The following is a 23,983-nucleotide window of genomic DNA, read 5'->3' as shown; positions in this document are numbered from 1 at the left end:
TAAGCCTGTGGAGGAGCCGTTGTGAGGATCTTACACACGCAGCCAGCGGGGACTCCGGGTCTCAGACTCCCAGCCCTCAGACACACTGCCAGGAAGGCAGGCAGCAGACGCTCGCTTGTTTAGACAGTCTCTATTAAACTCAGATGTCTGGAATAGCAAACGAACAGTTTTCTTCCCCCTCTCCTTTCTTTCTTTCCAAACCCTAATCAACTCAAAACATCTAATCGTCTCCAGCTAATTATTACCATTATGGGAAGGTTTGAAAACGCTAATTAGTGTCTCGCATAATAATGAGCAGGAAGCCTCCTTTTTGTTGTCTGACTGCCTAGCAAAATGCCAAGTCATTTTCTGAAAGGGGCTGGTTTTTTTTCCCTTGAACAGGAACTGAAACGTGAACGCAAGGCCCCGCAGGACGAAACCGCTGCCGCCCCGCTGTTCCTTAAAATCCGTTTACGAGGACAAATACAGCACTTCATGCTGAGTTATGGATTTGTGGTCTGATTGCACACAAAGAACTACTGTGCCACACCACACCACCATGAGGTGGAGGAAAAGAGGAGCTGTTCTGAGAAATCGGCCTGTTCTGCCCAAGAACACGACCCCAGTTGGCAAACAGATGTTGTTTACAGTTCACAGGGCAACATGGCAAAAGAATTTGCAATGGACAGCCACAAGATTTCGCCTCTTAAACAATGTTTTTTCCATTTTTTTATTTTGCACCCACTGTCGAATTGCAAATTATGTCGTCACACCTTGGTCACAGGGAGAACGACAGGCTTCTCTGACTTGATTTCTGACCTTTTGTGCGAGATCCACAGCACCTCACAGGAGAGTCAGCTCCAGCTGTGGAGCGCTAGTCTGGACCACAGAGCCCAGCCTTCTCTCACAACGAGGAGCTTTTTTTAATAAAGAGAAATAACCTGAACAAGGTGAAGCTTTTTTAAACACGTCTGTGCAGTGCAGTTCCCCCAAGGACAGGCAGAGGGTGCTGCAGCCCATACCTCCACTTTCAGGCAGCTTCCCGCGGTAGATCTTGTCCTCCACCACATCTGTCCAGTAGAGGGTGCTCTGGTTGAGGTGGAAGTCCAGGGCAATGGTGTTGCGCAGGCCGGGGACCAGCACACTGAAATCGCCTTTGTGCAGATCGATGCGGCGGATCTCGTGACGGTTGGAGAAGATGATGAAGGGCTGGAAGGGATCTGGAAAAAAGGGGCATTTTTCTTGGAAATGCTGCAATGATAAATGAGGAGACAGCTAGGCCAGTCTCCATCAGCTTACACAGCATGTATCTGAGATTTGTGCATCAGTGCACCAGGCCACATATGTGTCTGAGATTTGTGCATCAGACACATATGCATTAGCAGGCCATGTGTTGTGTTTGACTGTTGTGCACCAGGCCATGTGTTGTGTTTGACAGTTGTGCATGAGTGCACCAGGCCACGTGTTGTGTTTGACAGTTGTGCATGAGTGCACCAGGCCACGTGCTGTGTTTGACAGTTGTGCATCAGTGGACCAGGCCATGGGTTGTGTCTGACAGTTGTGCATCAGTGCACCAGGCCATGGGTTGTGTTTGACATTTGTGCATCAGCACAGCAGGCCATGTGCATGACTGAGATTTGTGCATCAGCACAGCAGGCCAAGTGTGTGTCAATAAGAGTCTCCCAACAAGTCTTTACCTATCCATTATGACAGTATATGAGTGTGTCCATATTACTGTATGTCAGGGTGTGTCGATGAGTGTGTGATGATGTATAGTACGAGCCTGTAGGTGACATATATGAGACATGTATATGACATATATGACATGTATGAGCCTGTGTGTTGATACTGTATAGAGTGTGCAAGCGTCCTGCTCCTGCGCCCTGTCTCACACATGGAGTTAATTTCACTCTGGCTCAGGCCCAGCCTGCTGGAAGAGATCCCCCCTCTGAGAACCTCACGGCTTTATCCCCTCGAACTGCAGGGGGGGGGGAGCCAGGAGCAGGCAACTGAGAAAGCGAGGGGCCTACAAATCCCAGGACCAGGACACGTTCAGGAGAAATGCTTCTACTCCAATTTTCAGTTTTAAGGGAAAAATGTATTGGAAGGGGAGCTGGGGGCCAACTCTCTGCACTCTGCCAAAAAAGCTCCTCCTTATTTGCCTTTTCTCCAAACAGAGCACATTTCAATTCTTCAAATTACCCTAAAATTAAAAACATGCATTTTGTTACTGCTCTCTATATTGTTTCGGACTTGATTGGCAACTTAAAATGTTAAGACTTAACAATCTGCAAATGAAGATCAAACTCTGCTCCTGAGCAAACAGTGAGGAATCCTGCCGTGTTCTCCTGTTTCTGGCCGTTAGCATTCCTTTCTCACATCCCTCTGCGCTCCAATCACTTCAACACCCCCATCCTGTCATCTCAGCTTTCATGGGCAGATCCGGTCTTCCCTGCTCTCCATTTTGTTCCCTATTCCATCTCCCCCCATCGCCCCTTTCCTCTCAGCACTCCTGTTCCTCCCAACCCTCCCCTCATCCTCCTTTCTCACCACCTCCTGTTGCAAATCCCTTGCTCCCTGCTTTCTTCTCATTCCCTCTCCGCGTCTTTACCACAGTCCTGCTTTCTAAAATATCTCTTTTCCTTCTTCCACAGGCCTTTCCCATCAAACCCTAGCCCATTCCCAACTTTTTCTTTTCTATTCCTCTTCCATTCAGATACCTCGCTCTGCACTGATCAGCCCTCCCCTGCACCTCATTGCCCTCTCCAAACCCTCTCTTCTCCTTCTCATCCCTCCTTCCACATTCCTTGCCTGCCTTTACTTCCTATTCCCATCACCTTTCTCTCCCACATTCCTCATTCCACCTAATTCCTCTCTTCCCAGTCTCCCTCTGCCCTCATTATCCCATTCCTCTCTTCCCAGTCTCCCTCTGTCCTCTTTATCCCACATTCTTCTCTTCCCAGTCCCATTCCTCTCTTCCCAGTCTCCCTCTGTCCTCTTTATCCCACATTCTTCTCTTCCCAGTCCCATTCCTCTATCTTCACTATCCCACATTCCTCTCTGTCCAGTTTCCCTCTCCTCACTATCCCACATTCTCCTCTTCCTAGACCCCCACATTCCTCTCTTCCCAGTCTCCCTGTCCCACTTTCCTCTCTTCCCAGTCTCCCTGTCCTCAGTGTCCCACATTCTTCTCTTCCCAGCCTGCCTCCCTCCGATTGGGCCACCCACATCCCTCCTGACCTGTGCTCCGACAGCTCTCCTTATCCGGCTCCAGTTCCCAGCCCTCATAGCAGGAGCACATGACGAGGTACTTCTCCTGCTGGCAGCGCTGGCTGCACTTCAGGTGCTTGGCGCAGAAGCTCTGGATCTGGCAGGTCTTGTTGTCGGCCTCGAGTTCCATGCCCAGCGGGCACGAGCAGGAGATCCCCTCTCCTGGTGCCACCGTGCAGTTGTGGCTGCAGCCCCCGTTCCCCAGAGCACACAGGTCTGTGAGTGAGAGGGGAGGAGAGTAAGAGAGGAACGGGGCTCCAGAACTTGCTGGGAGTATATCTACCACGTTCACCAAGACTGAGGAGTTAACACTGCTGCTACAGCATGGCGTCTGTAGTCTTGGACAGGGAAAGTTACAAGGGGACCAGGCAGAAGCGCTCAAAATAGGCCCAAAGTCTTGGGTCCAAGCAAAAATCAAGACAAAGGACATTTAAGACTGAAAACTGTCACTGCTGTCTTTACACAGGAGCTGTGCAGGTGACTGAAACACGTTGGAAGTTGACTTCCTGCAAAATCACAACCAGATGGGACACTTAGATCTTTAAACTACATCAAGCATTGCATGTTCAAGCAAGGCAGGTTGCAAATGAGACTCATCTCCTGTTCTCATTCACTGCATGTGGTCTTTTGATGCAACAAACCTCTCTACAGGAAGGCGTCTTCAAACCTGATTTGCGGTCTGAATATTTTCAAGAAAGTGGGTTTGGAAAGATAAGCAGGGGTTGCGCCCTCGTACCGCACAGTTCCCCCTCGTCGGAGCCGTCAGGGCAGTCGTCCTTGCCGTCGCACAGCTTCTCGGCGGGCAGGCAGATGGACGAGTCGTTGGCGCAGACGTGGGAGGAGAGCTTGCACATCATGGGGTCGCAGTTCTCCTCGTCGGAGTTGTCCTCGCAGTCGCTGTCCCCGTCACACACCCAGGCCTTGCTGATGCAGCGCGCTGCAGGATGCAGGACGTTACTGTAGGACCCCCCCATCCGGCACGCGGCCCCAGCCGGGGCCCGCTCTACCCGCACGGCTGGAGCAGCGGGCCCCCCCCTCACGCCGGGCCCCCTGTACTCACCGGAGTCCCTGCAGCCGAACTTGACGGCGGGGTCGCACATGTGCGTCACGCCCTCGCAGTTCTTCTCGTCGCTCAGGTCCATGCAGTCGGTGTCGCCGTCGCAGCGCCAGCGCATGGGGATGCACAGCCCGTCCATGCGGCACTGGAACTCGTCGATGTGGCAGCCGCCCGGGGGCCGCGTGGCTAGGGCGGGGGCAGAGATCACGCACCGTTACCTCCCCCGGGAAGAGAGCCAGGGATTCACGATCCCCAGGGGGAGATCCGTCTGACAGCACAGTCCGGTAGGACAACACAACAAGGAATACACACACTACCAGCAGAGAAGACTTACAATAGTGTTACAGTGGTGTCAGACACTCACTAATGGACTGGACTCCTGGGCCAACGAGGACCAACTTTGAAAAACCCCACTGCCTAGAGAGAGATACTCGGGCCCCTAGACCTGAATCAGGTCTCATCAGTTATTCCCTGTGCCCGACCAACCTGTAAAAAACTTCTTCTGAAGATTTTGAACAAAACGCTGAACTACAGTAAATACTGACAACGACAATGCTGGAATTGCTATTGGGAGATGATGAGAAAATGCTCTGTGGGATCAAATTAATTCCGCAGATCCATGTCTGCCTTCCTTGTGCTTCAGTGTGGACCATCGTCTTCTGCGGAGACGAGCGAGTTACAACTGCCCAGTCTCGGGGTGAGACTGAGGTGCTGTGATTGTTTTGAAGCTTGTAAGCAGTGTAGCTTCCCAACCGTGATAGTCAGGGACATCATGTAGCAGTTTTGTCTGGAGTTTAGAAAAGAGCTGTGCCTTTTGTTTTGGTTGTGGTGACCGTTTGTGATTTTCCACACTGTAAATAAAGAGAACTGTTTGTTGTGCCTGTTATCCTGGGACCCGCCTGTTTTAAAAACCCCATTACAACACGCCCATCAGACTGTCACAGAGGGTAAATCAGTCTTAGAGCTCTTTGAAAATAATATATCCATTAAGCTACACAGCCTACGAATAAAGGAAGAGGAGAATGATTTAGATCTGACTGTGACAAAGGCATTCTCACACTAACTTGACAAGTTCACAATATCAAGTGAATGAAAGAGCAGCGAGATCAACAGATTTATCTTTAGGGTTCCCAAATGTAGATCAAATATATACAAATATTCATTCGCTCCCTTTTTATTTAAGCAACCAACACAAATAAGTAGCAGGGGTAAATGCAATTGTATCAGTATAAACCGATTATGCTGTAATAAGCTCTGTTGTGACTCGGTTGTAACAAGTTATGCATGTGGAATACATGTGATGTATTTAGATGTACAGAAGCACTATGTGTCCATAACAACTTTCCCCTAGGAGACAATGAAGTTTATCTTTACAGGCTGACACAGCTAGAGGTGATAGATAAGCATGTGCCCATGTGTGGGACCTGACATGAGGCACTGGCTGGGACTCAGCAGAGGGGAACTGACTGCCAAAGGCCAGGCACCAGCCCAAAAACTCCCCCCTCTTGTCATCCGAGCGTCAGTTCACCCAGCAAAACCTCCCGAGTCATCAACAATTCCCCTAAGGGCCCAAAACGAGGACGGTCTTTCAAGCCCGTGGCAGGCACGCTGCCCGAGTGGCCTCCCGTGACCCCTCCTGGAAACCGCAGGCTCTGACTCGGCCCCTCTGCGGGCCAGAGGAGCCGGGCGGCGCGGGCAGGATGTGGGGTGACTCCGCCGTGCAGGAGGGGGCAGCTCGGGGAAGCAGAGAAAGGGGAGGGGGGGTGCCCGTTTGTTTGCTTTTACCGCCAGCGTTTATTTTCAGATCCCACACAAGTCTCTCTGACCGCAAAGAAAGAAGACGGAAAAGCTAAAACAGTGCAACTAAAACACTCAAATATTCTGAAGCGCTGGAATGAGGCCAGGGTGAGTTTTAGATGTCCTAGATTGAAAACAGGATCTACATTTTTGCCCACAGCTATAAAGGTCAATGGTTCTTAACAGTTCACGGCTTTCAGTGTTTAATTCTGATGTCTCTAACTGTCTTCACATCTGCTTTTTAATTAGAACTATTAATGAGAAAGCAAGCTGAAACATTTTGAAATTCTGATTCTGAATCTCCAATTATTTCCAGACTTGGCTCTCCAACAACAAGCCCGGTACCAGCTTGCGGACTGAGAAAAGAACAGGACAAGCAGGCCCTCATCTCCAACACATGGGAGTGTCCACCTGCAGAGCCCTCTGTCCTTTGACGTGTTGAGGGGTTCACAGCGCCTGACAGCTCCTACTGGGGGAGCAGCCTGTCGCTCGATGATGTCACCGCAGGCACCAGGCAAGTCCAAGGGAGTCCTTGTTGAACAATCCCATCTCTACCTCTCTTCACTGGTGAGCACCACAACTTGGGGAACCCCAGTCACAGCCTCTCTTTGATGTGACTTGGGCTTGAATTGTGGTGTCTGGGCCACAGAGTTCAGCCAGTGCTCCCAGAGAGTTTGTTTACTGGGTGGGCTGCCCAGAAGACCTCTCAACCAGGTGTTCAGATCTCTTATTAACTTGTTTAGCTCCATTAATCTATTTTCTAATTACTTTATCATATTTGTGAGGGAGCCGGAGCCTATACCCGCAAGCAACTGGGACAAGCCAGGACGCACTCTGGACAGGGCACTAGTCCAGGGCACACACAGACACACACACACACACACTCACACCAGGGCCAATTTTCCCAGAAGCCAATTCACCTACCAGCATGTCTCTGGACTGTGGGAGGAAACTGGAGCACCTGGAGGAAATCCATGTGAACATGGGGAGAACATGCAAACTCCACACAGACAGCACCCCAGATCCAGAATTGAACCCAGGGCCCCAGCTCCGCGAGGCAGCAGTGCCAACCACTGACCAAAGTCTTTTGCCAATAAACAAAATCACATTTTTTTCTAAATTAAATGTCCGCTCTTTTCTCCTAGCTATGCATTCTGCACCCCTGTGAAACCGGGCCCGGGCCCAGAGACTGCAAGACGTTCAAGATGGGTCCAGCCAAGCTCTCACCCTGGTTGGTGCAGTTGGCGTGGGTCTCGTCGCTGTAGTCCCCGCAGTCGTTGTCGCCGTCGCAGGTCCAGTGCTCGGGGATGCAGCGCCCGCTGTTGCACTTGAACTGGGCGCTGGAGCAGGAGTGGCTGCAGCCTGCCTCATCGCTGTTATCGCCGCAGTCGTTATCTGCAACACAGCCGCCGTTACAGCACACGGCATCCACGCCGCAGGGCACGGCTCCACCGAGCTGCCCGCCGCCCACTTGGGGCAAATCGGTTCAAGCCCTGCCTTGCACTGTGAAAGCACTCCTGCAGCCCATTCGCTAATCCCAGAATTCCGTAACTGCGATTTTGCCAAGGAGGCGGATACAGAGCATATACTGTATGCATGTGTTCTGTGGTCTATGGTGTATGTGGTTTTACATTAATGTGTGATATATATTAGTTCTCCTTAGTAAATATCCTCTAGAAAAATGTCTCATTCGAAAGTGAGCTCCACAGGTCTCAGTAGCTAAACTAAGCCACTTCACAATTCAGCTGGGACTGACTGACTCCTTTTACCAGCTCTGCAGATTTGGACCATGCCCTGAACTCTACTGGCAGTGTGCAATATGGAACGTCCATTCTGTTCTGACCTGCACTGTATTTTATTCCAAATGTCTATTCCATTCTCCTGCATTTTCCTAAGAACCCCTGAGCGAAACGTTTTTACTTGTAATCAAATGGCACATTGAGCTCAAACAGCTATCAGAGCAGTTTTGGGTTTACCAAGCAGATACTGTTTAGCCTTTAGTCTTTAATCACAGAAGCAGTTAAAGCAGCGTCTTGTTTTCTTTCTTTTTAAATAAACCCCAACTTACAACCTGCAGGAGTGCAAAAAACAGACCGTACATTTAAAAGCAGAGAGAAAGAGAGAAAAATATCACAGAAACTGCATAGATCATCCCATGCACCATGAGAGAATGTACCTGGGTCCGATACATTGAGCTTGGCAGCAACAAAAATTAAATGAAAAGCAAAAGAAATGCACACAGAAGCTATGCTTCAGAAGGCAAAATAATAGATTTAGTACATCTGAGGGAGATCACTCACTAAAAAGACAGCAAAGTGCCTTTATTCGGCACCAGAGGCACTGATAACTGCCGTTGCTGGATTAAAACGCAACCCCAGAAAGCCTGAATTTTTGCAAACACTTTTTTGTGTACAAGAGATTAACCCTTTACACCTGGGTCTGTTCAGACTTGCTTTAAATGCCAGAGTAGTTTTATTCTGTTTTGACTTGACATTAAGAAATCCAAATTAACTAGGGCATACACCACCTCCGAAAACGGCAAACCAAAGAGAAGGTTCCTTTTCGAAGGCAAACTGAATTTCTAATTGCCTAGTCCTACAAGGGAGAGCTAGGGTTTGTGGGGAAAAAACTAGGCAAAACTAGAGGGTTTGTTTGCACGTACTGTATAATCCAAAATCGAATGCCATTTTTTTCCCCAACAAAATTTCCCAATTTAAAACAGTCTCCAAATAATGGATCAATACAATACATTCTAGCTCAGCTGAATGTTTAACTGTTTAGCTCTATAAAATGGAAGCCTACTCATTATTATTGAAATTATTTGGTTCTCCTCCCAAAAAAAGCTGAGAAAAAGCAGTCTACCATCCAGCTTGAAAATAATAAATTGATCAATAATTGTTGTGAAGCCCAAGCTGCCATTAGTTTTTAGAAGCAGCCCCCCCACCCTCCTTTTCCCAGCCTATGAGCTCAGCCCGGAGCAGTGTGGGATGGTGCATGTTGATCTATGCACTAACCGGTAGGGATGGGACAATTCATTTCATCAGAGCCGTCCCCACAATCCTTTTCTGAAACACAGAATCAACCAGACACAGGAGAGTGGGCAAGGGGCACGCACAAACACAGGGTACAGAAGACACAGACAGCAGCTCCGACATTAAGATGCGAGCAGACGACACACTGACACCAGGTGGAGGGAGGGTGAACAGCAGCCTGGGGAAGAGCCTTCACAGCACCTCATATCCTCATTGTCAGATTTGTGCCGTACTTTCATCCCCGATTACTGGCACACAAACCACTTACGGCCACATCCGTCCAGATTCCCAAAGAGGGATTCAGAACAGAGCAAAAGAGCAGAAGACACATCTGGTGGGTTCTCTGAAGGCAGACCTGCCTCAAAAGAGACAGCCTGGCTCCAACCTAATCTAAAAGACTGCCTGTGGGGGGGCGGGAAGTAGGTGAAAAACAATGCTGAAAGACTAGGGGGAGGCCAAATTCTGGGAGGCTCGGGAAAGAAGAAATTGGACAACCTGAAACCCAAGATGCTGTGAAGCTTCCCTTTTAGGGGTTTGTCGTTGGCAGTGCTGGCTGTGCTTAAGTCTGGAGGTGCAGGTGACCTGCTGAAGCCAGACAAATGTCTTTACAACCATGGCAGCAAAATCTGTGCGCGATCACAAAGAAATGATTTGACGAGACATTATTTCTGTTATTCCTAGCAAATCTGAAACCAGTTGTTTTGTTTTTCACTTCTCGGCTCAGACCTACAAACCCTGCAACTGCACACGGGGAAGACTAAGGAAGCGCAGGCAGCCCCCTCTGATCCTCCCACCTCTGAACGACCCATCTTTTTAAAACATCACCAGCCATTCAGTGCTGCATGGGAGAGGTGTGTTCCACAATGACCGGACCACATGCCACATTGAGGGCAAGAGAGCCCCAGCCCACTGCATCCTACAGACAAAGGTGCACTGCTGCTCGGGGCATCCCACTCAGTCAGCTAACCCTTACCAGGTCACGTGGGAGGCCCTACGATATGATACTATTCCTTTATTTTACCAGTTAGGTCAATTAAGACCAAACTGCACTTGCTCAAGTGTGCAAAAGCAGCATTCCACATGCGATTTGAACCCATAACCCTGTACATAATCCCCTACATAACCCTGTAGTATGACCACACCTTCATGCTGCTCCAAGGAATAGGACGTTTGCTGCTGCAAATGCAGGTCTGATATCTTCCAAACTGGATTCCAACAGCACTCAAATCAGCTGACATGGGTCTTGAGCCCATGACACCCAGCTAGCTGCTTACAATTTGAAGCAGGCTGGCTTTAATCAGCCCTTCTCGAACTCCTCCCTCGCCCTTAATTCCTTACTCTTCTCACACAGCACCAATCAGCTGTCTCTCTGGAAGGTTGTATCCCCAGTTCACTGGAGGGTCACACTTCCTGTGCACATTAACTTGGAAAACAGCTCTCTAGGGAGATCAGAGCACAGACTGCAAACTGTAGCTCCCAACACAGTCTTGCACAGGACATGAAAACCTCTTTCTGAGCTCTGTTCTTCAGATTACATTAGGCAAGTTGGTGGGGACTGTTACTAAGTGTAAATGAACATCTAAAATTGAACAACCAGCTTTTCCCATAGGTCTGTAAACAATCTGGGGAGACAACTTCTACTTTATTCCTTTATTAATGTGTGTGCTATGTTTTTCTTTAAGGTTAATCAATTAATGGCAGAGTGGCCAAAGAAAGTCATTCAAGTGATTTCTACTAGGTACAGTAGCTGCTGCAGCTTTGTATGGAGTTATTTAAAGAGTCAAAATAACTGAAGAAGGCCATTCAGGATGCCAATGCACCATCTGAGATTGAAGACTGGGGGGTGTTTGCTGTCATTTACATATTCCCTTCAGACATTCGCACTGGTCTTTTTCTTAAGGTCTATTTATGTTGCATCTGGTCAAACAAATGGCAATGCAATAGCTAGAAAAAAGACTGCTATTTTCTGGTTGTGACTTTGTAAATTTCTTGCCGTTATAAGTGATAGGCTTATTATAATGCTCAATATGTATACAAATACCGGAGATATCCATCTCCTTGTCAGTATACACTGTGTTGCTGCTGACAAAAAGACCGCTCCATCTCAATATGTTCAATGACAGTCACTGAGAAGAAAAATGAGACTAGTAATTTCATCCAAATACAAAAAAAGAGCAGAAAAAATCTAATTTCGTTAGGCTCGTTTACACCATTCTCCAGCACTGCAGCAGAGCGAGGCAAGGGACCCTGCCAAAGACATACCCCCTGAGAACAGTGCAGAACCACACAGCACAGCCATCAGGGCCAGAAAAGAACAAGTCAGCCGGAAGGCATGCTTTAAAATGAAATGTAAAATGAGAAACAGAGGTACCAAAAACATCTTCAATTATTTTTTAACTTCGTTCAATCGGAGGTGTTTGGGCAAAGAGCTGACACAATCACACCTGCTTACACAGCCGGGCAGCAGGGAGAAACATCAATTCTGAACTTTGGATCATTAAAGTTGAAGACAAAACCCTAATCAAGGCATTACTACTTACTGCTTTTATAGATCTTTTGTCCTGTGTGTAACAAGGAAAACAAAATCTATAAAATCAGCAAATGCTTCTGTTCTGTCATGGGGGGAGGGATATTGCTTTTCTTCTAGTGATTATGACTTTGTGCAATGGAGCAAATGAAGAACAATTTGTTGTTTTTCCTGGAGACCTCACTCTGCGCAAATGGTGCCTCTCTGGCAGGTCAGCACAAGATATAGTGTGCGGGACTTCAGGGCAGAGAAAGAGATAAGTGTCTATCTCAGGTCAGGGGCAACAGCTGAAGCCGAGCGATGTTACCGACTGTACAATACACAGGCATACTGATCAAAACGAACCAAAAAACAGAGTCAGGTCAGTTTAAATCAGGGCTCCTCAGATCCATTCCTTGTCCAGTCCAGCAGGTTCTGGCAGTCTTCTTAAGCTACAGCAGCCCCATAAAGTGGCTGAAATTCTTGTGCTGCTGATGCTTTAACAGAGATCTGCCAGGCCATCGAGACTGTTCCCCTGGAGGAATAGAGCTGAGGAGCCTGGGAGGAGATGGGATAGCTGCCCTTTATTCATTTCTGCTCCTGATGACGGTTTGCGAGCGCTGGGGAACAGAGAACACGAAGACGGAAGCAGGAGAGGAAAGCAGGAGACTGGAGGGCAGGGGGCACTTACCGTTATCACAGCGCCAGTTAATGTTGATACAGCGGCCATTGTTGCAGGTGAACTGGGTGAGGGGGAAGCAGGTGGGGTAGGCTGTGGAGAGAAGGGAGGGTTTCTTTCACTGTGTAACATCGCAAAAGCCTACTAACCACCCCGATCTTAGACGGATCTCAGACAGTCCCCGTTTTGGGTTTTGCATCCCAGCGCCCCTAGAGGCTTTTAGCTGCCTGCCCTGTTTTTTAATAAAAGTTCGCTCTAGGCCACCGACTCCATGCCGATGAGACATTACCATGAGGAAACTATCACACTCAATTCATTGAGCAACGGCTCAAGGGCAGCCTGTTCTAGACTCTCCCAGATCTTTAACCAAGTTTTTTCTGGTGAACACACTTCCCCATAGTTTCCACATGTGCCCTCTGATTCAAGTTTCCCTGCTGGCACTCAAGAAGGCCACTGGGTTGATATTTCAAGGCCTTCGAGTATTGTAAATACCTGAATCTTGTCCTGCGCAACACTAAACAGATTCAGTTATTTGAGCCTGTCAGAGATAGACATTCCTTTAAAAATAAAGAAGCACATCTGGTGTCTCCTCCCTGGACAGATTACAGAGCAGCATGATATTTTTTTGTAGGGTAGTGACCAAAATTGCGCACAATATTCCAACAGAAGTTGTACCTGGTCATTGTACAATGATAACATCTCATCTTTTGATTGGATTTCTACATTTTTACCTATACATCATAACTACTCGTTTGTAGTAGTACTTTTTCTGTTATTTGCCCACATGGTCTAGATGAAGATGAAAATGGTACGTCACCAATTACTTGTGTATTACATCTTAAAATTCTAGTTTTAATTTCTTCCACCTGAATGCAGCACTACTCTAAATGCCATCTGCCAGGCGTTTGCCTAGTCTCAACTTCTGCTGAAGTCTCTTTGACTTCTGCAGTGTTTGCTAATCCTCGTGTTTGATCCAGATACTGCAGAGTCTGCTCCAGGTCTGTTTAAAAGGCCAGCAGGCAATCCGACAGTATCGTGATGAGACAAGGACTGTGGGACACAAGCCGAAGTGAAGTCAGGATTGAAAACAGGCACTGCTTTACACAGAGTGCCACAGATCTGCTACACGTTCTCAGATCAATAAAACACGGCAGCAGATTTGGCAAGGAAGCTTCTCTTTGTTTAAAAATTACAACCGCCAATAATTAATCATCTCATACCCACCCCATCTGGAATAGCAATTACGGGCCTTAAATCTTAGCTCACGGAAAGGACTGTAATCCTGAAGCCCTGAAAGTTGGGGGTCCCTGTTCCACTCGGAGCCGAGAGAGCCCCAACTAGCTGATCCCAGCCCTTCCCCCAGCGGAATACACTAATACACAGCTAATGACAACACCCAGGCTCAAACGTGCGAGACCTGGAATACTCTGATCCTCTAAGAACACCCCAGACTCCCCAGGTGTTCATGGAAAGGAGGAGGAAAAAACCGCCCCACCGCAGCTGGCAGGCTCATCCGAGCGGTCCCCGCAGTCATCGTCCAGGTCGCAGGTCCAGGAGTTGGGGATGCAGCGGCCACTGGCGCAGGAGAACTGGTTAGGGGGGCAGGTTCGAGCTGTGGGTGAGAGGGGCAGGAGAGGGGACAAACCACGTTACAGAAATCCTGCACACACAAGGACTTTTTTATCCACCGATGCAGAATGAAAGACCTGCTGTGATAGCTCTAGTTCTAGAGTCCCAGTGACTTCAGAATAGTGTTTCTCGTGGCCTTTACTCGCTCCTCACACTGGTTCCTTACGGACAGAAAGCTGCCCGTGAGAGGGCTGTCTATGGAACTGGGACAGCACTAATGTGACTTGCCTCTGCAATCTGCTAGGCCAAGATGCTTTGTGTGGAAAAGACTACAATCCAGGGGCGTGGCTCGTCTTGTCCTGCAGGGGCAGGGGCTCGTCTTGCCCTCTTACCTGAGCATGATGATGTGAAGAAAGGGGGCGGGGCGGGGCAGGGGCGGGGCTCGTCTTGTCCTCTTACCTGAGCGTGATGATGTGAAGAGAGGGGGCGGGGTGGGGCGGGGCAGGGGCGGGGCTCGTCTTGCCCTCTTACCTGAGCGTGATGATGTGAAGAGAGGGGGCAGGGCGGGGCAGGGGCGGGGCTCGTCCTGTCCTCTTACCTGAGCGTGATGATGTGAAGAGGGGGCGGGGCGGGGCTCATCTTGCCCTCTTACCTGAGCGTGATGATTTGAAGAGAGGGGGCGGGCCAGGGCAGGGGCGGGGTTCGTCTTGCCCTCTTACCTGAGCGTGATGATGTGAAGAGAGGGGGCAGGGCGGGGCAGGGGCGGGGCTCGTCTTGCCCTCTTACCTGAGCGTGATGATGTGAAGAGAGGAAGCGGGGCAGGGGCGGGACTTGTCTTGTCCTCTTACCTGAGCGTGATGATGTGAAGAGAGGGGGCAGGGCGGGGCAGGGGCGGGGCTCGTCTTGTCCTCTTACCTGAGCGTGATGATGTGAAGAGAGGGGGCAGGGTGGGGCAGGGGCGGGGCTCGTCTTGTCCTCTTACCTGAGCGTGATGATGTGAAGAGAGGGGTGGGGCTCGTCTTGTCCTCTTACCTGAGTGTAATGATGTGAAGAGAGGGGACGGGGTGGGGCTCATCTTGTCCTCTTTCTTACCTGAGCAGGTTGTGTTGGACTCATCCTCGTCGTTCCCGCAGTCGTTGTCTCCGTCACACAGCCAGCGGTTGGGAATGCAGCGGTTGTTCTGGCATTTGAAGCGGTCCGGGGGGCAGGTGTGCTGATCTGGGAGGGGAAGGGGAGGGTAGCAGAAAGTTTCTTTTGTGGTTCCCACAACTTCTCCTTAGATCAGGGACACATACAGATGTGTACACTCTGCACTCACTATGTCCCAGTTGGAGTTCTACCCTCCCAGTCCCACAGGACTTGTCTTTTATTCTAGATCAGTGATCAGTGATCTTGGTGCTAGAGGACACCTGTGTCTACTGGGCCTGTACTCACCAGTGTGTTCACTGCTGCCAGGAACTGATCTGCTTGCTTGTTTGGGCTTTATTACTGTCCTTAAGCCCTGGTTTCAAAACTCCTCTAGTACAGGGTTCTCATTTGTGGTCCTGGGTCACCCTTGTGTCTTCTGGTTGGTGAGTCCTTAATTGATCAGTTATTATTTTCTATATGAGGCCTTTTTTTAAATTTGCTTTCCTAAAAAGCCGAATGAGATGTGTAATAGACGTGAACCCTGGGCTAATCAGCGACTTTCAAGATTGCCCACATTCAGGAGTGTCTGCTGAAATAGAACCATGTGGACTGAAGCAGAAGAAAGAACACTGACTGACTGGTGGCATGTCCCCACCTGTTCGTAAGGGGAGGAACTGAGAGAGTGCATTAAGGTCAGGTGCTGCAAGTGTGCACCTCTCAGGTGTCCCACACTATGCACTTTGACACACAGAGGGCACAGAGTGAGGCAGAGTGTAACAGAGCGTGGGGGAGGGGCCAGGTTCATTGCCCAGAGCTGTATGTGCCCAGTCTTTATGCCTTATTTATGCCCCCTTCCCTATGTGGATGTTTACTACCTGACCTCAACCACTGCCCCGCCCCCGCTGTCTGCACGGTAACGGCGGTGGCAGAGCGTGCGCGCACACTCACGGCAGAGCTCAGGGGCCTCGTCGCTGTTGTCTAGGCAGTCGTTGTCGCCGTCGCACTTCCAGCGCTCCTGGATGCAGCGGCTGTTCTTGCAGGCGAACTCCCCGGCCTGGCACTGCGGAGGCGGGATGTAGGACGGGTTCGCTGTTGGTGGGGAGGGGGGGACAAAAAAGGCCGGAATCGTCTTCGCTCCCGCAGGAACCTCTCGGATAATACATCTGCGCGCTCCGCTTTATCACACAGACAAGCCGGGAGCAGAGAGATTCACAGGAGCCACGGGGGCAGCTGGCCTCCGCTGACTCCATCTACAGAGCTGACTTTGGAACGCCAGGCTGTCTCCAAGATTTGAATTCCCAGAATGAAGGAGCTTTATCTTGGGAATCATTCCGGCAAAGCCCGGCCAGAGAGAGCGCACACAGAAGCACAGTCCATTTCCTCCAAACCATCTCATCACTCTGTTCTCCTCCCTACTGATAGCTGATGTGCAGTGAGGTGGGGCTGCACATTGGTGGTAGTAGTGGGATTCCCCATTATCTATAAAGCGCTTTGACTGGGGTTTCCAGAAAAGAGCTATATAAGTGTAAGGAATAACTATTAGATTCTGTACAGCTGCTCAAAAACTGCACATGTTTCATGAGCGCCTGCAAGCTGAAGCAAGACTGGTGACATTCTGGCAACATTTGCCAGCCCGCTTTAATCAGCTAGAGCCTGCACAGCCTGTTTGGGCTTCACCTTAAACCGCTCGCTGTCCCTGTGGGCCCCACTGGGCTGCCCGGGACCCCACAGGCGTACCTTTGCAGCTGACGTTATCCGCGTCCAGGATCTGATCTTCCGCGCAGGCACACCGCCGCCCATCCGGGATGGCCAGGCAGAGGCTGCTGCAGCCACCGTTGTTCACGCGACACGCGTTGGAGCCTGAGCACAACACAAATGCACACAGACTGTTCAAGGAAAGAGACCCCACCGTCTTAGGATCTGGCATTTCTTCCTCAGCCCGGACAAAGAACGAGAAATCCCATAACTACACTGAAGAGCAAACGCAGTACAAACAACCTTCTCTCTTCCAAAGGGTTGTCTTTTTAAGGAGCTAGTGTTTACGAGGTATCAAATCGGCTGTTTGCACCTTCAGTTTTTACTGTGTGCGTGTCTGTGTCTGTGATGGACTGACCCTGGTGTGTGTGTGTGTGTGTGTGTGTGTGTGTGTGTGTGTGTGTGTGTGTGTGTTTCTCAAACTGGGGGATTACAATGTGGTGAAAACCATTGACACTGTCACTGCACCACAGATCGCTCTATATCACAGCTCCAGCAACACCATCACAGTGCAGGGACCCCAGAACCTTGCATACAGTACATGCTCTTTGAGCTTTTTGACTTTTGCTAAAGCTTTTTTTAAAAAAAAGAAATATGGCTTGAAATATAACATCAAGGAGTGTGCAACAGCCTTTCTTCTTGGTGATCATTTGTTTTTTGGAGGAGAACAATACGACAACATGAGAAAACTGATCCCATATTCTCCCACACTACCTCCCCCACCTCATCCCCCAGCCCATCATCCCTCCACAGATGGCCAACTCCTCCGTCCCCAATTACAGGGAGTCCCCATCAGACCGCGGGTCTTCGTGGTACAGATAAGAAGCCTTTGATGGTGTCTGATGCCGTATCCCCCCTTAAACAGCCCCCCTTCCCAGCCCTGTGGATCCACACGAAAGAAACAAGCTCTCTTTATGCAAAAATAAGCTAACCAAATAACCTAAAATTTCAATACGGCGTTTAGCATCCTTGCATGTGTTGCTGAAATTAAACTGAAAAGAGTGTGCAAGACGGCTGATTATGCCTTAAAAGACAGAAGTGTAAGAAGTGCAATGAAAGGCTTTTTCCCTATGTAAAGGATCCTATACATCCCTGTATTGGAGAGGCAAGAGTCACTACAGGAATCACATGCTAGCTGTGCTCCCATTGAGAGTGTGAGGCTATAGGATTCAGTAGGAAGTAGCTGGAATTTGGGGGGAGGGGGGATTGCGTGGGGATCTGACACCCCAGGAGAGAGACGGGGAGCGATACCTTGTTGCTGCTGTGCGTCGTACATGCGGATCTCGAAGATGGGCGGCCTCTCGTTGCGCAACAGGGTGACGGTCTTGGTCTCCTGGTCCAGCTTGTAGATGCTGCCGCTGCGGTACTCATTCCAGAACAGAAAATGCTTGTAATGGCACAGGCCAAAGGCGTGGTTCAGTTCCTGCCCATCATACACCGTCTGCCAGAATCACAGAGATGGCAAGGGTCAGAGATCAAATGTTAAAGGTCAGTGGCAGTTCTAGCATCTTTTCCCCTAGAAGATTTGCACAGCAAGGTTGTATAACATTCATAACAAGGTTTCCAGATTCAGGAGCTTGGGGATCAAGCTGCAATACAGATTATCTTTATTTTCAGTCCTTCAGCAATAAGAGAGAACTAAGCAATTCTCCAAGGCGGAGACCCTCCTGGACTCAGACAGTCCTAGCTTATTAACCACAGAGATACGTATTGCTGGTTTTATTGAAACTGAAAGTCTCGGGTTTGACATGGAAAACCCATCCCAAGATTAAAAGCTCAGTTAGTGCAGAAGCTAAAGGGGGATCACTAAATCAGTCATTTCAGACTTGAAGAGAAGGGAGTCAGATTGCCGCTGATTCATAATAACAACATCACTTTATTAACCCTTTTCAATTTCTCGCATTAGGAATGATCTTTTCTCATACCCCAGCTTGCTCTCCATGAGACACACAGACAGGGAGAGAGCCTGGGGTCAGAGCGCAGGGTCAGCCATTGTACGGCGCCCCTGGAGCAGTTGGGGTTAAGGGCCTTGCTCAGGGGCCCAACGGAGTAGGATTCCTCTGCCGGCTGCGGGATGTGAACCGGCAACCTTCCAGCCACAGGCGCAGATCCTTAGCCACAGGGCCACCGCTCCGCCCCATGCATGACTGCGTCAGCGTAACCCTTTATCCGTTCTGAAGAGGCAGCACGCCGGCTGGCTTGGGGGCCCCTGTGCTGTAAACCGGAAGCCGGAGCGAGCGGGTGAGGCAGACCTTGCGCTCCGAGTTGTTGAGGTAGACCATCTCGATGCGGTCATAGTAGGCGTCCACCCAGTAAAGGACGCCCTGCGGGATGTCCAGGCTCAGGCCGTTGGGCCAGAGCACCGTCTTGGAGGTGAGGAAGACATTGCGGTTGGTGCCGTCCATCCAGGCGCGCTCGATCTTCCCCCGCTTGCTCTCCTTCGGGTCCTCCTCCCAGTCCGACCAGTACATCCACCTGAAACAGCCGCGGGCACAGGATCCATCAACCAACCCATCTACAATATAAGGTAGTGCCCTTTCCTACTGCGTTTAACATGAAGGGAAATACTGGTAACAAGACATTCGATCCAAGCTGTACAAGTTGTGGTACAACACCTGGGTTCTGCCTAACCAGTCACAATAAGGTGTGGTGTACCGATATACAGCACCTGTACAATGACAGGCCTGCCCGACAGATCTGCACAGTGACGACATCAGCATTGTGGCAGAATGAACCAAGATGTGCAAGAATACAGTCTGTGTGATGAAATCTGACATTTGCTTCTTCATAAGCCACCATTCAGAAAAAAATGAGTGCGTTAATGAACACTGAATTAAATATGCTTACATTAGCACAATGACAGCAAAAGCACAATGATATCTCGATTAATTTTAATGAAGTCACAAACTAAATGCAAGATCTCTCCAGGAGCGCTGCTGTATGGCCCCTTCAGATGTCTAGTCATGACAAAAGAAGTGGAATAAATCCACTCATTCACAAAGGTATCATTTACAAAGGTATCAGCATACAATTCTTGTGGTCTTCAGCAGTGACCTAGAGGCGATGGAGCAAGGGACTGAGCAACAGGGTATCTTCTTCTCCTAATGTCTAATTGAAATTTCATTGAGTCCCTTTCCCTTCGACTGGAGTGGCCAGGCCTGGCGCTGGTGAACTGGATAACAGCCCCTCTCTCTGTGAATTCTAGTGCTCAGTGCCAGTGGGAGGCGGGGTCACGATTAACCAACAGGGCCTTTGCTGCTGATCCCTGCAAGCCCTGGGCACGCTCTGCATTAACAGGAATCACTGGAATGCAGGCCCAATGGCAGTCCCCCCCCCCCACTAATCAGAACCACATGGTGTCCCAGTATCAGTTTCTGATCAGGACTTCTTTTGGAAGGGCAGGCATCCACACTGAGCAGCATGCAGAGCGCCAGCTGAGGAGAGCAGATCACTGATTGATCGGGATTTGATTTCTGAATCCCAGACATGCTCAGGAAGATCTGGGTTTTTGCCTGTAAGGTGTTATGATTGATGAGAGGACAGAGCTGGGCATGGCTCGAGTTAGACAATTCCCCACACCCTTCTCCACACCAGTCCTGACGTTGCTTCTCATCACTAATCCAGATCTCTGCAGCAGGGAAACCCACATTCGTCAGTCCTGAGCACATCCTAGTGTCCGCAGCACTAAGAGGACTGAGATAGCAGGATTGCCTCCTGCACAGGACACTAGTACACCACCAGACGTCCATCTGTAGCATAAGGGGAGTCGTGCCTTTCTATACAGCAAGCCATCGAGCTCCAGGGAAGGGGGGAGCACTGTGTAACACGCCCAAACTTCTTCTTTTTAAAAATGCTGAGATTTCACGACTGCCCAGTTTGGAAAGTGCTACCCAGCTGTTCTGCCCACCAAGATCCTTGTGTTGGCACAAGGGGGGCAAAAGCTTTGTGTAAATCGACACTGCTGTAAAAAGGGCTCGACCTTTCGAAGTTACAGGAACATCCCCAGTCACTTTCTTAGTCTTTGCATTAACTCTAACGAGGCACAGGGCAAGGGGGGTAAAGGGCGAGTCCTCCACAAGGGCCCAAACACCATGCATGCTTCAGGGGCAAGGGATCAGAGAGCTGTGATTTGTACAGGGGAATCACTAAGTTATAACTTTTCACCACTTCTTTTTTTCCCCAAATTCTTTACAACTGTGATTGAAGGGTAGTCCTTTTATCCTGCTCTTAGATCTGCTGCTATTCTACCTGTGCTGGTTTAATTGAAAAAATGTTATTGATTTTACTAATCGCATTAGCTTTAACAGAAACGAAAAATCTCAATGCAAAACGATTTAATTGTGGCCTTGCAGAACAGAATGATGAGGATGCTTCAACAGCTGATTTATTTTTATTCTGGTGCAGGGGATGCCTTCACTTCAGGCTCAGAGATCAGACTCTCCTAGTATCAGTTCCTCAAAAGATTGAATCCCCTTCCTAACCATCGGGTGTCCTGCAAGGTGGCTCTCCTGTTCCTAGCTAACTGGGTTACAGTGTTCAAGTCAGAGCAGGAAACACAGGCCATAAACACACAGATACCATGAGGTGTGCCAGGCATATTAATGCCGAACGAGGAGCATTTCAAAACACAGTAAAAGAGGAATTAGAAGCAGATGCAAAAGCAGGCTGAACTGACAGGAGGTGATAACGAACATGCCGCAGGATGGCGAGGGTGATATTCAGAGCGACAGGGCAGGTGGCCAGGATGTGGCGCTCCTTTGCATTCAGCGAAGAGGGGGGAGCAGGCTGGGAGGAGGGGGTTCAATTTTCCAATCTATTTCTGTCACCAGCAGCTCCGAAATGATAAATGAAGATTAATTTAAATTTGAAAAAGCAGTCATTAATCAAGGATAACACAACCAGCAGAGGTAATGAGGTCTGATTGGGGAGGCAGCAGAGCCAGAAAGCCCAAGAGAAAGAGAAGGGAGAGTCATTGTCACTCAGGAGCCAGCAGGATGCAGAGGGAGAGTGCAAGACGTGCTCAGGACCGACGACCTGTAGGGGGCATCGCATGAACCTGGTCTTTTTCACATGTGCTTCAAAGTACAAAGTACCATTTTTTCAGAGAGGAAAACTGCTCAGGCTGCAACATCCAGAAATGTCACTCTTCCCTGAAAGAGGTGTCTGTCTTCATGCATCATCTCATCTCTCCAAGACGCAATACACGTTTGCAGGCAGCTTTTATTTTGTTATAGCCTTCCAGTTATTTGCGCCCAGATTCGTTTGCCATGTTTCCCAGTCACAACCGCTGTGCTGAGCAGTCATTTCATGTCTATGAGATTCTGCTGTCTTTTTGCATGGGATGGGATATGTGGAGTATGATTTAAGAATATCATCTGTACATGTACATGTGTACAATCTGTTTGGAAACAAAGTTACAGGTACACACTGAGCTCGCATAAAGTAAGATTTCTGAACTCTGATATAAACAATTTGTGCATAAATCAAGATTTTTTTATATTTATAGCATATGGATGTATCATTTTAATTCAGTGTGTTGGTGCTGTACTCACACCGAGAGGCGTGTTCAAGTGCAGTGTGTTGGTGCTGTACTCACACCGACAGAGGTGATTTCACACTGCACTTGAACACACCTCTGTCAGCACCAGTGTGTTGGTGCTGTACTCACACTGACAGAGCCCTGTTCAAGTGTTGGTGTTGTACTAACAGTGATGGAAAGTGGGACATGTCTCTGCTCTCCTACGCCGTCGGTCAGCTTCTTTCTCTCTTCCTCACCCGTGCAGGGGGTCCACCACAATGGCGCGCGGGTGGGTCATCTTGCCCTCGATCAGGGTCTTGCGCGTCTGGGAGGCCTTTTCCAGCCGAGCCACGCTGATGGTCTTCTTGGGGCCGTCGTCCGTCCAGTACAGGTTGTTGGCCATCCAGTCCACGGCGATCCCCTCCACAGTGTGGATACCTGCACGGCGAGGGGAGGGAGGCTGTGACACTCGGACCGAGCCGCCCCAGACCGCAGTCAGACTGCGGCGGCACCACTGCCTCGACAAACGTGAAGGAAAGGATCGATCGGCAAAACCAGGGCAATCGACTGCACGCCGGCTGGCTTTCATTCCGGCCGAGCTCATTACTTCACTCGAGGGGCCCTTTTCATCTCTTCTTGAAGGTTAAAAGGTTTGCTCACGGAAGAATGTAACTCATGAGCCGCTTACAGAACACAATAGTTAAAAGACAACCTCCGGAGTGCTGAAGAGAAAATAAAGATCTCAAATCTTATTCCTGGCCAAACTATGCAACGGAAAGCTCGGCAAGAAGAAAAACCAACAGGTTTGGGGATCCCAAGGCCCAGGATAAGGAACCCCTTGTCTCAATAACTCATACTACCAAATCTCAAACAGATTTTTATTGATAGAAACTGCAGTTTCTCTACCCTGTTACTCATCCAACTGTGGTACCAAAAACGTCTGCCTGTAATACTGTAGAGTATTTTACACTGCCTTCCACAATGGATCTTTGCTGTTTATTCAAATCCAGCCAGCCCCTTATAGTTCTTATTGCTGGCTCTTTTTTCAGGTGCAATTCCGTGACTGGCATTACATCTGTGAGCATTTTCAGGGAACAGGGCTGCTTGCATTGTAATGCCAGTCGCAACTGGCACTCCCGCCGGCTGCCGCGGTGGCCCTCTGGCCCTACCGTCCTTCAGGATGGTCTCGCGCTCCGTGCCGTCGATCTTCTGCCGGCCGATGAGGTAGCTGGTGGCGTCGGCGAAGTAGATGAAGCCGCTCTCGGAGTGGAAGTCCAGCGCCCGCGGGTTCATCAGGTTCTCGATGGGGATCATGTACTCGTCCGGCACCCGGGCGTTCATGTCCATCCCGCGGATGATCCCGGGCCGCCCCTTGCCGTACACCAGGAAGAGCTCGTGCTCGGGCTCTGCGGGGGCAGAGAGCGTCGCTCAGTGGCAGCACGCTGTGCGCGGAGCAACAGGGCGTGTGTCACGGCATCACGGCCCGACTCGGAGCGCTCACTGGCAGCACGCTGTGCACGGAGCAACAGGGCGTCCATCACAGCATCACGGCCCGACTCGGAGCGCTCAGTGGCAGCAAGCTGTGCGCGGAGCAACAGGCCATGTGTCACAGCATCACAGCCAGACTCGGAGCGCTCAGCTCCTCCATGTCCAGGACGTGTCCCGGTAATGCATTCCCTTCTTTAATAATCCA

The 23,983-nt window shown here is 49.7% G+C and overlaps 1 protein-coding gene across 5 annotated transcripts in view; it reads right to left on the bottom strand.

Annotated features, from left to right (window-relative positions):
• lrp1aa (low density lipoprotein receptor-related protein 1Aa) overlaps window positions 1-23,983 on the bottom strand; it is a 180,466-nt gene that overhangs the window by 74,911 nt on the left and 81,572 nt on the right. For all 5 annotated transcript variants that reach the window (XM_088633603.1, XM_088633605.1, XM_088633606.1 and 2 more), the window contains exons 11-24: window positions 23,460-23,696; window positions 22,548-22,728; window positions 19,025-19,247; window positions 18,024-18,213; window positions 16,755-16,877; window positions 15,966-16,106; window positions 14,982-15,107; window positions 13,816-13,932; window positions 12,333-12,413; window positions 7,331-7,498; window positions 4,310-4,492; window positions 3,986-4,186; window positions 3,220-3,465; window positions 1,002-1,199 (exon numbers count right to left, since the gene is read on the bottom strand). In XM_088633603.1, coding sequence (XP_088489729.1) covers window positions 1,002-1,199; window positions 3,220-3,465; window positions 3,986-4,186; window positions 4,310-4,492; window positions 7,331-7,498; window positions 12,333-12,413; window positions 13,816-13,932; window positions 14,982-15,107; window positions 15,966-16,106; window positions 16,755-16,877; window positions 18,024-18,213; window positions 19,025-19,247; window positions 22,548-22,728; window positions 23,460-23,696 — 2,415 coding nt within the window. The remainder of the gene's footprint in view (window positions 1-1,001; window positions 1,200-3,219; window positions 3,466-3,985; window positions 4,187-4,309; window positions 4,493-7,330; window positions 7,499-12,332; window positions 12,414-13,815; window positions 13,933-14,981; window positions 15,108-15,965; window positions 16,107-16,754; window positions 16,878-18,023; window positions 18,214-19,024; window positions 19,248-22,547; window positions 22,729-23,459; window positions 23,697-23,983) is intronic.

This window comes from Lepisosteus platostomus, chromosome 1, assembly GCF_059453375.1.
Source record: "Lepisosteus platostomus isolate fLepPlt1 chromosome 1, fLepPlt1.hap1, whole genome shotgun sequence".
NCBI classification, from domain to species: domain Eukaryota; kingdom Metazoa; phylum Chordata; class Actinopteri; order Semionotiformes; family Lepisosteidae; genus Lepisosteus; species Lepisosteus platostomus.
Note: the sequence above shows the minus strand (reverse complement) of the source record. Positions and strands in the feature narration are given on the sequence as shown.